This window comes from Pleurodeles waltl, chromosome 4_2 (genome assembly GCF_031143425.1).
Source record: "Pleurodeles waltl isolate 20211129_DDA chromosome 4_2, aPleWal1.hap1.20221129, whole genome shotgun sequence".
NCBI classification, from domain to species: Eukaryota; Metazoa; Chordata; class Amphibia; order Caudata; family Salamandridae; genus Pleurodeles; species Pleurodeles waltl.
Window position 1 is genome coordinate 735,128,995 of NC_090443.1, and position 13,409 is coordinate 735,142,403.

At 45.6% G+C, this 13,409-nt stretch overlaps 1 protein-coding gene across 1 annotated transcript in view; it reads left to right on the forward strand.

Annotated features, from left to right (window-relative positions):
• BTBD8 (BTB domain containing 8) overlaps positions 1-13,409 on the forward strand; it is a 491,132-nt gene that overhangs the window by 100,835 nt on the left and 376,888 nt on the right. The window contains exon 3 of the mRNA XM_069232349.1: positions 12,519-12,790. Within this exon, the coding sequence (XP_069088450.1) occupies positions 12,519-12,790 (272 nt within the window). The remainder of the gene's footprint in view (positions 1-12,518; positions 12,791-13,409) is intronic.

Below are 13,409 nucleotides of genomic sequence, written 5' to 3' on the forward strand. Positions count from 1 at the left end.
CCTCACTATTTAGAATCCCAGTCATCAAAGCATTTATGGAGGGTCTAAAGAGAATCATACCCCCAAGAACACCACCAGTTCCTTCATGGAAACTCAATATTGTATTAACACGACTCATGGGTCCACCATTTGAACCCATGCACTCTTGTGAAATGCAATACTTAACCTGGAAAGTAGCCTTCCTAATAGCTATCACATCTCTTAGAAGAGTAAGTGAAATACAAGCATTTACTATACAAGAACCCTTTATACAAATACACAAACATAAAGTGGTTCTACGCACAAATCCCAACTTTTTACCAAAAGTTATATCACTGCTCCACCTAAACCAAACAGTGGAACTCCCAGTCTTTTTTCCACAACCAGACTCAGTAGCCGAAAGAGCCTTACATACATTAGACATCAAAAGAGCACTAATGTATTATATTGATAGAACAAAACAATTTCGCAAGACAAAACAATTGTTTGTAGCCTTCCAAAAACCTCATGCATGAAATACAATATCCAAACAAGGCATTGCAGGATGGATAGTAAAATGTATTCAAACCTGCTATATTAAAGCAAAGAGAGACCTGCCTATTACCCCAAAGGCACACTCCACTAGAAAGAAAAGCGCCACAATGGCCTTTCTAGGAAATATACCTATGACAGAAATATGTAAGGCAGCAACATGGTCTACGCCTCATACATTCACAAAACACTATTGTGTAGATGTGTTAACAACACAAGCCACAGTAGGACAGGCAGTATTACGAACATTATTTCAAACAACTTCGACTCCTACAGGCTAAGCCACCGCTTTTGGGGAGTAACTGCTTACTAGTCTATGCACAGCATGTGTATCTGCAGCTACACATGCCAAAGAACGGAAAATGTCACTTACCCGGTGTACATCTGTTCGTGGCATGAGACGCTGCAGATTCACATGCGCCCTCCCGCCTCCCCGGCAGCCTGTAGCCGTTTAAGTTGATAAACTGTATATTATATGTTGATAAAACTTGTAAATTTGTAAATATATATCACTTTTAATCACATTATGTACATACATACTTACTCCATTGCATGGACACCTTTACTATATACACAACTCCTAGCTCACCCTCTGTGGGAAAAACAATCTAAGATGGAGTCGACGCCCATGCGCAATGGAGCCGCAAGGGAGGAGTCCCTCGGTCTCGTGACTCGAAAAGACTTCTTCGAAGAAAAACAACTTGTAACACTCCGAGCACAACACTAGATGGCAGGATAATGCACAGCACGTGAATCTGCAGCGTCTCATGCCACGAACAGATGTACACTGGGTGTACACTGAGTGACATTTCCATGTATAACGTGCTAATAGCAATACAAATCATCATTCTAAATGCCAGGTCTTTGAGGGCTTCTGGGCTTAAGTGACATGTCTGTATACTAGCGTGTTTATTTTTCTGTTATACACTATTAGGGGGTGGGAGTGATCATACAAACATCTAATCTGGTAATGTGCATCTTTGATCTTTGGTGTCAGGGTGTGATTAATTACCGTATGGTCGAATCTGCTGTATGTGTTATGTACCACGGAGTAATGGGAATATTCTCTGCCATTAGCACGCAGTGATCCCCATGCTGTTAGCGCCTCAGTCATACCTGGTTTAGTAAGCAGCATTGGCGGGTGCCTACTCAGGGCATCATTAAAAACATAGTTAAAGCCACCTGCACAGAGTATTGGCATACCTATACAGGGTGTATTGGCGTCATACAATGTGTGGTAAAACTGTCTGTCATCCACATTAGGTGCAATGGTGTAACAAAACATGAGGGGGCTCCTCCTGCAAGATCTGCTGAAGGGGCCCCACACATCAATAGAGGCTGAGGGTCCCCCATCCAATATGGGTAAGCCTGGGGAGTGTCCCCACGCTTCAGTGGGTGCGGGGGCCTCTGTTATGCCCCTGAATAAGTGCATATGTGTTCATCAGGCAGATTTTACGCCATGCAGTAGACCATACTCCAGTATGTACCTGCCCTCTATAACCGCTCTTGAATAGCAATGGTGGGTGGAACCCCAGTGGCCACCCATTTTATTACTGCTCTCGCATTTGAGAAGTACATTGCAGCAAACATATTTCTCCTCTGTTTTCATTTGCATCTTGTGTGGACTCTCCATCGTTTAGTATAGCCATTAAGGCCATAAACATTTCATGCAAGAAGTTACACATCCATCCGTTTCTTGGGTACCTCAGTGGAACTAAGAATTTCTGAGACACTCTTGCTCAAAGCAATATGTGCCCACTTTGTGACTGAGCGACTTGTGCTCACATGCTCTGTAGTGGTGTGATATATTCTGTCATTTTGATTGAATACCGGTGATACCATGTGTAGAAAAACAATGCCCCCCCCCCCCCTCACCACCTGGGTAAACACAAATATATCAATTCTCCCCATGATTCCTAAGCAGCACTTAGTTGAGAGCACATAAAGGAAAAAATAAAGAAATATGAATAGTTAACAATTCAAATTAATTTACTCCGAGAGCTATCCAGTGGTTCCCGTTATCCCACCAGGAATCGCTGGGAGAGTCCTAGGTCGACAATACCCTCCCCCTCCATATCCCACCTAACCACCCGTAGTGGTCCTAACCAAACTGAGGGTGTGAATATCACTATGACTCCCCCGCTGCTCCCAAATTCCCTCCGTCTGTGTATTTCAGGTACAGGATCCGAATGTGAGAAGACCAGTTATGAGTTGTAAGAACCAAATTGTGCAGTAAGTCTCACCAGGCATGACGCAGGGAGAGGAGCGAAGCCCAAGCAAGAGAGGCCCACGCAGGTCCCCTGGCACAACAAACGTCAGGACTCCTCAGCAGCACACAGAAGGGCCAAACCTATTGACTTAGCCCCGGAAGGCGGCCGGACGCTCAGAATTTCTCTGGAGGTCCCAACAGTTTATGCTTTGGTTCTCAACTGTGCTTTGATGGCCCAGGGCCCCGGCTTCCAGCAGAGGCCCATCTTCCACAGCCCCCAGCCTGTCCAGATAAAGTTCGCCTAGGCCCACCACCGCACTGGGGATCTGCCAATAACGTGAATCTACCAAGGTGGGCTTCTGGAGGGTAGGTGTCCTGAGCGTGGCATGAGGGCACCCCGGGGGGTGTGGAGCGATCCTCTCACCTGCGCCCAGTAGTGTGTCAACTTTCCAGCCCTTTGACTCACTGCACAGGTCCGTCTCAGCCATAAGTTGGCCTGCTCCATATAAGGGTTGCCCCTGAGCGCTGTCTTACAGAGATTAGGAGAGGGGGTGGCTCCAACCGGTACCCTGGTGTTCAGCTACAGGTATGCGCATTGCAGGAGCCTCTGGGCCCCCAGGCAACTCCAGCCCGAATTAGCCATGATGGCTAGCGTAGCCGTGCCACCTCAAGGTCTCATCCATGGTGCAACAGTTCAAATCTCTATTCCAATTATTTGTGTATTTGGTGGATTTGTTAACTTGCAATCGCGTGATGTGCATGTACAGCAAGGATGTCACAGTCTCCATATTCCATCATAAGATATGGACTCTAAGGTGGGTCGCTCTCTACTCACCGTTCCTCGCATCTGAGTGTTGCCCAGTCCTTGTCACAATTGAGTCAGTCTAAAAAAAAAATAGTTAGGCCTTCAGTGGACGCGTTCAATACATGACTCTCTCGTAACTAATTTCCTTTCTTCAAAAAGGTTCCCCAGTTGCAATGGCTTGCCACTGTCCACCGACAGAACTCAGCATCTACTTGTCCAGGCAGAAAGTCGAGGTAAAACGTAATGAGAGTCCTTGGAAAAAGGAATGCTGCTGTCTCAACCTTTCCTTGTTAAAGTTCCCTAATACTCAAGTACTATGACCACTGCCAATGTCATATCAGTTTCAGAGGGTCTATGCTTTTGCCATAACGATAATAAAGTGGACAAGGAGAGTAGCGTAAGGTTTTGTGCAACTGTTACCCAAAGCTTTTCCACTGTGTTGTGATTCAGTTCCAAAGCTGGGCACAACTGTGTTGCTTAAATGTAGCTTTCAACATGGGGGAGTTCTGAGGACCTTGTATTTCCAAATTAAGAACATTAGTTTATTCTGAATTTGGTTTATCGTAGCTTTCGAAAATCTAAAGGGAGTGCTTGTAAAATGTAGAGGAGACGGGGTAAAAAACAAAAACAAAAAATGTTTACACTTGCCAATCTGGCCATCCGGAATATCTCGAGCTTGCCCCATCTGTGTAGATGCGAGTCTCGCAGAGGTGGCAGGTTATGTTGGAATAAAGTAAACATGCAATTTATCAAATAGATGTCCAAGCATTTCAATGAGTTCTTATTCCACTTGAACCCTGCAGCTCGTATCGATTTCTTGCTAAGGCAATTGGCATCACAGATGCCTATGGCAAATAACAGTGTAGTTGACTTTAAAGCCGGAAACGTGAGAAACGATGTAGAGCTGTAGTACCAAGTCTCGGTTCCGAGAGGAAGCAAAGGACACTGTCTGTGAAAAGTGCCAATATGTATTCCCTTCATCCTAACAAACGGCCCTTAATATTTACGTTATTCTCTGTATCAAGAGCTCCATGGACAACGAAAACATTGATGGGTAAAGCAGATATCCCTATCTAGTGCCCCTAATTAGCGTTCTTGTTAGGGAATATTTTCCATTCACTTTGAATAGTGATTTTGGACCTTTTAGGTTCGCCATGATGAACGTGCTCAAGTTGGAGCCCATCCCTGTTTTTGTGAGAAGTTTTTGAATGGATTGCCAATTTATTCGATTGATTGCCTTCTTTGCATCCAGCAAGAAAAGGGCCATCTATGTGCCATTCCTCTTTGCTGCATCTATTAAGGAATACACTAATCTGGTATTATCAAATGTGTGCATGTTTTTAAGTGAACCCAGATTACTCTTTAGATAATAGATGGGCCAAGTGCCCCTCAGGTGAGCTACTAAGATTGATGTAAAAATCTTGACATGGAAATTTAATAAGGTAATTCGCCTATATATATCTCAAAACAAATGTTTTTTTTTTCTAGTATCAACAATAGCCTTATTATCGATTCCAGCATGATTTTCTTATCCCTACCTGTTGACAAGGACATATTGAACATTTCTGTCAATGGCTGAGCCAGTATATCTATAAATGCCTTATAAAAAAGATACAGCCTGTCAAGACCCGAGGTCTTGTTGAGTTTTTTTAACTGTTCTATAGCAGCCCTAAACTCGTTGGTTGTTATAGATGAATCTCTGAGAGAGAAATCTACTTTACCACTTCTCGAGAAATGTAGATAAGGCAGGTATCAATTTTGAAGTGTATTAACAAAGTCGTGAGGGCTGTACAGGGTGGTATAATAATTCTGAAATAGAGTTTGGATTGAATTGGAATCTCTCTGGATTACATTAGGATCATCACGATTGGCTGAAATCTGATTCCTAATTTGTAGTAGTCATAACTTTAAGGTAATAAGGCCGATAGATTGTTACCCTTTGTGTGGGTTCATCACTAGTCGGGGTTTATCAATCTGGGTTTATTAGGCATTCCTTCTAGCTGCCATTTTTCTGATTGTAAGGGAACTTGAGAAAGCAAATGAGCTGAATGTTTACGTCTCCCAACATTAAAAGCACTGGTTAATTACCCAAGCGTTGCTGGTCAGTTCCTATTGAAAGTGTATATTAATCAACCCCGATGGAACTGAACTTACTCCCCCTTTACGCCAGCCTCACTTTCAAGATAAACAGCATGACATGCCTGGCATGATGGCAGTTTGGACACGTTAGTTCTGGACTACCGGACCCCTTGTGAAAATCCTTCATAGTCCGTGCAAGAAACAAGGGTACATTTTCCCTGAACACCGCTGCGAGGGTCCCGGAGTACCAGATGATGACAAGGGAGCTGGTATCCTGCTTGGCACTGCTGGGGCTCCTGAGAACGGGCTGCGATAGGAGACGCTATGACAGATCAGCGCGTTGACTCTGCTGTGCGTCTGTGCACAGCGGTTGATTGGTCGGACCAGCAGAGCAAAGGGCGGCGAGACACTAAAGAGGCTGCTACTGACCTGACATGGCATAATGACCAGGAAGCCCATCTGCCTTTCAGGTGGGATGCAGCCAAGAGGCATGCCCTGCCCGGGAGACTTGGCTTCTCCTCGGCAGAAGCAGTGGGTGTGAAGTGGCCATTGGCCGAGTTTGCTAATCTCTGCAGACCTAGCAGATGAGCCCTGTGGTTAATCTGAGTGAAGTGCCACAAGAGGTGAGCTGCGAACCTGCGGCCTACCCTGGGAGTCTCGCTAGCCCTATGGGCGACAGATAGAGAGCTGTGTCGTGTTGACTGGTCATGGTCTGCCTGATTTTCTGTGAGTTCCTGACCCCCTTTCGGTGTGAGGGACAAAGACTCGAGGGACCGGGATCGTGGTATAATTGAGGTACTCAACTGGATCAAACTTTGGCCGTAGTAGTCCCTAATATTAATTTAAATGCCACATGTTGGTAGAGTACGTGTCAGGTTTTGACTGGAAGGGACTGTGTGGCCTCCCGGCACTTTAGATACCTGTGTCCCACGTTGGGAGTTCCATATTGGCTAGGCATAATGTTGTGTCAGGGCAAGGCAGAAATCAAAAGACTGAGTTAGCACGCAATAGTATATACTTACTTACTGTAAGCATACTAATTCTTTCATCTGGTGCTAATATGGGGAAGGACAGAGTAACAAGAGCCCCCCAACAGACTAAGATGGACTAAATTGTTGGGAGCCTGGTGTGCAGAGATAATACACAAAGGCCGCTCACATTTCTTTACGATTCCTGAGAACGTCTGGTAGTGGTTGGAGGTTGTGGCAGAGCTTGCGCGCTATAGGTCACAGCAGCCCTTCTGGCCCACACAGCATATATGGTGGGGGAATAGTGGATGGCCAAGAAGTAGTAGCCAATCTCCTGGATCTACAGCAGGCGGCAAGACTGTGGTGGTTGGGTCGGCAGGCTCCTTGGAAATCGTAAGACACCCTATTTAAACACCAATGGAATAGGAGAAGCTTGGTGCTTCTGGTAGAGAAATGGAGAAAGATCAGCCTGAGACTGCTTGGTGCTAAAAACTGACACCTTTCCATCCCATTGGTCCATTTTTTTCCCTTCTGAAATGTCAAATCCAATGCCTGATGAGACTCAGGCTGACTTCAATACAGTAGTATGTTGGACACCACTCTAGAGCACTCTACCCTGCTGATGCTAGAGTCTCTCGCCCATAAAACGGCCGAAGGCTTGAGGGACCGGTTGACACTTAGGGAACTGGAGGACCCTTGGTGCATAAAGCACATCGCAGGTAGGGACTACTCCTTCTATTCTAATGTATACCAAGTGCATACGAGATTAGAACGTTATGCCTGCTCTAGAGGTCTGTGCTGCTACGTCACACACTCAGAATACCTGGGCCTAACTCATAGCCCGCTTTTATTATTTTTTCAACTCATGTGATCCACTCCCTGCGATACTATTGTGGCAGAGCCACACTTTTCCTCTCTCTGATGTCTCTATTAGGGAAACCGCAATCTAGACCATAACGCAATATTGAGCCACGACCAGGAAACTGCCTTGTCACCGGATGGAGTGGAAGGCACTCAAGGTGGTGGTGCTTGGGCACTACCTGAGCCAAATGGTGGGAATTCATTGTGACTGTGACCGTGAGCTCAAGCGGCTTAATGGTGCACCCAATACACTGGATGATGAACTGGGGGTCTCATCCGACTGCTGCCCAACTATTGTTGAGGCTAGGGAGCAGTATAACGTAGCCCAGGAGCATCTCAGCTGCCATAACTATAATGACTAGTAAAGCCCACGAAGAAGAGGGTAGACCAGAGAGATTGTTGGCCTGGCTAGTCCGGCCGGTGGGGCGAGGTGCCCCAATCATGATGCTGCGCTCCTAGAGTGATGACGCTCTTTATATTCCTGCAGAAATTAACAGTGTTTTGAGACTATTATGTCTCCTTGTATGGCCCCCTGTAGATAGACTCCCCCCACTCTCCCTAGGGCCCATGGTGAACTACTTGATAACCTGGAGCTTCAAAGCTTCCCTCCAGAAGCGTTGGAGGGACTGAGTGGACCAATTACAGCACTGGAAATCACAAACGCGATTGAAAGCATGGCAAATGGTAAATCCCCAGGACCAGACTGGCTGCCGGCAGAATTCTAAGTGACATACGCTGGGTTATTGGTGCTGAGACCAGAGACACTCTACGCAGAGGCACTGTAGACCGGGCTGCTCCCAGACACTACCAGGGAAGCTCTTGTGATCATTACTTAAGTCATCCTCCCCACTCCCGCAGGTGTTGACTGCAGCCTTCCGCCCTGTCCATGCTCAACATGGACTTAAAAATCCTTAACAAAGCACTGTCTACCAGGCTCTTGCAGCATATGCAAGGCCTGATCCATACAGACCAAAGCAGGTTTATCCCTACCCAGAACACCTCCATGAACCTCCGCCGGATTTACAACACGATTTACCACCGTGCAGGACAGACCAACCGACAGGCTATGGTCATGTTGGTGGACTTGAAGAAGGCTTTCAACACCGTCCGGTGGGACTTCCTGTAGGCAGTTATGCTTCACATGGGGCTCGGAGACGTCTAGGTCTGCTTGGTGAAAATAGTATGTGCGAGACCCACGGTTCAAGTTAAAACGGGCTGTACAATATCAGACCAATATGATATTTATCGGGGAACAAGACTGGGATGCCTGCTGTCGCCTTTCCTCTTTGCGATTGTAGTAGAACCGCTGGCGGAATGGTGGTTCCAGGCACAAGGTCAAGGCAAGGGGATTGTAGTGGAGGGGAGAGAACTAATCATATCTCTCTATGCCAGTGATCCGTTCATTTATCTCTGGAACGTGATGGAAGACGCTGATCCCACGTTGCGTCTCCTGAGGAGTATGGATCCCACTCTGGCCTTGGAGTTAATCAAGCCAAACCCTGCTTATTCTCAATGGTTTGTGTCACACCCAGAACAGCTGGGTGCCCACCTGATACTGCTTGGGCATCACATACTTCTAAATATCTGGGCATCCATAATTTTCATGCACTGGATGATCTGCGGGGGGCAACCTGGAGGTGGTGTTGCGCTTAGTTAAGTTCTGTGTACCCTTTTGGAGGACCCTTAAATTGCCCCTCATGGCATGTATAGTGCTTTCCCAGATAGACATGCTCCCTAGCTTGCTTTATAATTTCACAAACCTTCCAGTAAAGGTATCAAAAGCCTGGTTTTGACAGCTGGGCCCCCTACTCAGAGATTTGGCCTGGGACAGTGTGCGTCACATGGTTGCCCTCGACACTCTCTGCCGCTCACCTCTTGAAGGAGAGCTGGAGGCCCCCGACTTTGAATTGTATTTTGTGGCAGCAGAACTCCAGTGGATCACTAAATGGTTGGATGGGTCCGGCCAGGAGGAACTAGGCCAGAATGGCTCTGATCTGAACCAGCGGGCCCTATTGGCCAAACTACTTAACTCTAAACTGAGGATCCAGCAGCTGGGAACCCTCCTCTCAGGAGCTCTGTGTTGCTGGCAAGGCTGTAGTAAACTGCTGCAGACCAACACTGTTTGCTGTGGAGCTCCTGCTGGTGGGGTTGCCCCATGGGATCTGTAGTCCTTCTTCATGGCCAGACAGCTGCCTGCGTGGATTGAGGCAGGGGTGGTTACAGTGGGCGATTGCTTCCACATGGGCACCCTAATCCCCTTGGTGGATTTTTACTGCTATCCCTGGCCAGTTCCTCACGTATGAAGTGTTCGCACAAACATTTCGTGAATAATGGAGGACGAGAGCTACAGAACCCCGACTCATGCTGTATTTCTATTATTATTAATGATGGGGTTGGGTGGCCCCCTAATCGCCTGCTTCTACAAGGCGCTTAATGCGCAATCTTGGAAACCACTGGCTGTCCTTCACACGCAGTGGAATACCAAGTTAGGTTGGGACCTTATGGACACTGAATTGGGGAGGTTGCTAGCATACCCAGACAAGGTCTCCAATAATACACACCTCAAATACATACAGTTCAATTACACACATAGAACATGCCTAACATCACAAAAATAGGAATCCTGTACGGGAGAGACCTGGGAAAGTACCCCCTCTGCAATCTGTTAGGTGCAGATTTTAGTCATATGACCTGGGAATGCCCCTTCCTGCAGCCATACTGGTCCTACTCAAATTAAATACTACTTTGAACAGAACTCTTGAGAATACCATTGAGGTGTGCCTACTGGGGGTTGTTTCCACAAACCACACCTAAGAAAGTTAGGAATAGATTCCTGGATAAAAGGCAGATAGCAATGGCCTGGAAAGACTTTGTGGGGCCTAACATAGAAATATGGATCAAAGATGTTCCACTGTGGGAACAGGCAGAACAAAGATCTTAGCAAAAGGGAGGAGGCCTGGGGAGTTTGTTGGAGGCTGCCAGCTGACATTTGTGTTGAAATGGTAGTTGAGTGGGAACACCCATCAGACCCCATGACCGACATTGGGGACTAACAGTGAGAGTTGGGTTTGTAGTGTTGTGGCTGGACCTGAGCTGCGCCATCAGTTCCCCTCATTGTAAATATGACCCCTCACCCTTTCTGCCCATTCTATGACTGTTGTGCCAGAGAGCTCCCCCCTCCCTGCTTTTGTGCCTAGTTGCATTGTGGGGATATCCTGCGCTAGACACAGCAGTTGAACGTTTGTTTCTTTCGTTCTTTTTGGAGTTAATTTATGTTTTTCACTCCGCTTTTCTGGAAAAACACTTGGCCCGCTTGAAGTATTCGTTGACAAATTGCTACGTAGTAGAATTGTACACAAAAGTAACTGATGACTTGTAATTGAACATTTTGTGCATACATGTCTATGATAATTGGCAATAAAACATAATTTAAAAAAATGGATGAGACCTGGGATAAAATATGAGCAAGAGCAGCTGACTCATTTAACTACGTTCAACATAAAGAAAGCACATATACATTTTTGACACACTGGCATTTTACTACTGTTAGCTGAAAACTATCTTCAGGAGTTGTGATTTGTTTTGGAAAGGGTGTGGGCAACGAGGTAACATGCAACCTATGTGGTGGTCCTGTCCGAAAGTCCGAGGTTATTGGGAATCAGTAGTGCAAAACGTACAAGACATTATGGATATCCAACTCCCACTTGAGTTGTACTGTTGAATGTTCCAGGGGAAGACTTTGTTTATCCTCTTAGAGCTCACTCTGTGTAAATTGATAACTCACTCTGGTGGCAATACTGGGAGCAGATTTCTACACCCCTATGCCTCTTTGGCTCCTTCATGTATGGTGTTCTAAAATGTGTAATTTTTTGGTACTGAGAAATTGAGAGCCCACATCCACGATTCTGTGACTAAATCTGAGAAGATTTGGCTGTTTTTCAAACCTATATGAAAAGTGATGCAAAGTACAAAGGGGAACCCATTGGAAGACCTGATATAGTGCAATGATCCAGTGTAGACAAAGGTGCTCATTACTATTCCTGGGACCGCCAGACTCGTGGTGGCGGTCGGACCGCCGCCAAAGCAGCGGTCCGTCTTCCACATTATGATTGTGGCAGAGCCACTAGGGTCCGAACGCCAGGTCGATAACCGGCGGTCTTAATCCACCAGGGCAGTGTTACAAGCAGTGCTGCCATGGAGATTACAAGTCCCCTTTCCGTCAGATTACAAGGCCCCCATAAACAGCCCTGTCGCGTTCTTCACTGCCTGAATTACAGGCAGTGTAAAGCGTGATGGGTGCTGTCGCATCCGACGCACCGCAACATTGCTGCCAGCCCAAGTACGAGCCAGCGTCAATGTTGTGACCTGTTTCCTGCTGGGCCAGTGGCTGGAAACAGCAGGTGGAAACGCTGTTTCTGCCCACTGGCCCAGCGGGGAACTCGTAATAAGGCCAGTGGGTGGAAAACAGGAGTGTCGGGTTTCTGTCCTAAAGAGTTTGGCAGGGAGCCTCCACCGCTTACCAAACTCAAAATGAGGCCCAAAATGTAATCTCCTAGTTGTTTGGAAGTCAGTGCTTGTAATGGTTTTCAATTATTTGTCTATAAAAATAAATAAATGTGAAAAGTCCCCTCTGCTACAAACCTCAGGGCTTCAGTTTACCGGAGCAGGCCAGTAGCTGGGTGCCTAGGGGTATGAGGTCAGAGGTTATTAAGGATGACACCTTTTCAAGCATGAGACTGCTTTCCTCACATTTGACACATCCATAATCCCTTCTATTCTCAGCTTTCGTTCCTGTCCAAACCCTCACTGTAGCTTCTTGTGATTCTGGACTATCTGCCCCCTCTCAATGCTCTCTGCTCTTTGTCTTAAAACCAACCTCAAGTAGCTTTTAAAGTCCATCATTTGCTGCTTTAGAAATCCATTGCACACAAGCACTGTGGAAGTTTGATTTCGGTCACAAATGTACATTTTGTGTGTGCAAAACGGAGAAAATGTGGATGTCTATAAAACATTATGTATAGAATGTTTGTTACACTTGTATAAGGTTTTTAATGGCTCAACAAGAACTTTATTTCTTTACGGTTAGCATTGTATATTCTTCGGAGAGAAATATTAAAGAGGTTGAAGAAGAGTTCCTGATCACACTTCAGAAAGGGTCCAAATCAATTGTGGAAGATACCCCGTTGAATAATGTTGAATGCCAAGAAATCTCTGATGTGCAACACATTGAAAATCCCCCTTTTCCATCAATGCATGATAATTCTTCTAAGAAACATTCTGGTCAACGTCATCTCCATGGTTCTTTTTGCGAGAATGAAAAAGAAATCCTTCATGGAAATAGGTGTACTGTGTTTCAAGGTGAGCAGTCTCTTTTTCCCATGCAAAGATCTGATTGTTTTTCTTGTATCAAATGGCCTGAGGTGTTTTTTGATGTTTCCCGCAAATGTCAGTGTTCTGTTATTGTAGGTATTAGTACAATACTACACCATAGTTTGGTCTCAATTAGGGATACATCAGTGGAGCTTTCTGCTTCTCCTTAATCAAGTCTTTAGATGTAAACTGCTTGAGAATTTACCTTTAAGTACATAAAGACTCCAGTTGTTTGCGTAAGATGTTCTACTACAACAAAGCTATTTCAAGGTAAAGTTTGACTTGCTTATGGTAAAGATCATAGCTGATTTGTGACTAGGATTTAACTGAAAGAGCCAGAAGTATTTAAGTGTCATAGGCATAGAGCTCATTTACATGTGTGGAGGTTAAACAAGATTAGTTTACATCCCCATTCATAGGTTCCCCATGAATTTGGAAATTTCTGAGGGAAAGGTAGGTGTCTGAGAAATTCAATGTAAATGAGGAGAACATTGATACATTTGTAACTTTGGAGTATTATCAAACATTTGCATTGTTAATGCTTATTTTAAGCTGTGGCAAAACTGCAGAATGAAGACCATAAAAGAATCCAGTGTTTGGATAATCA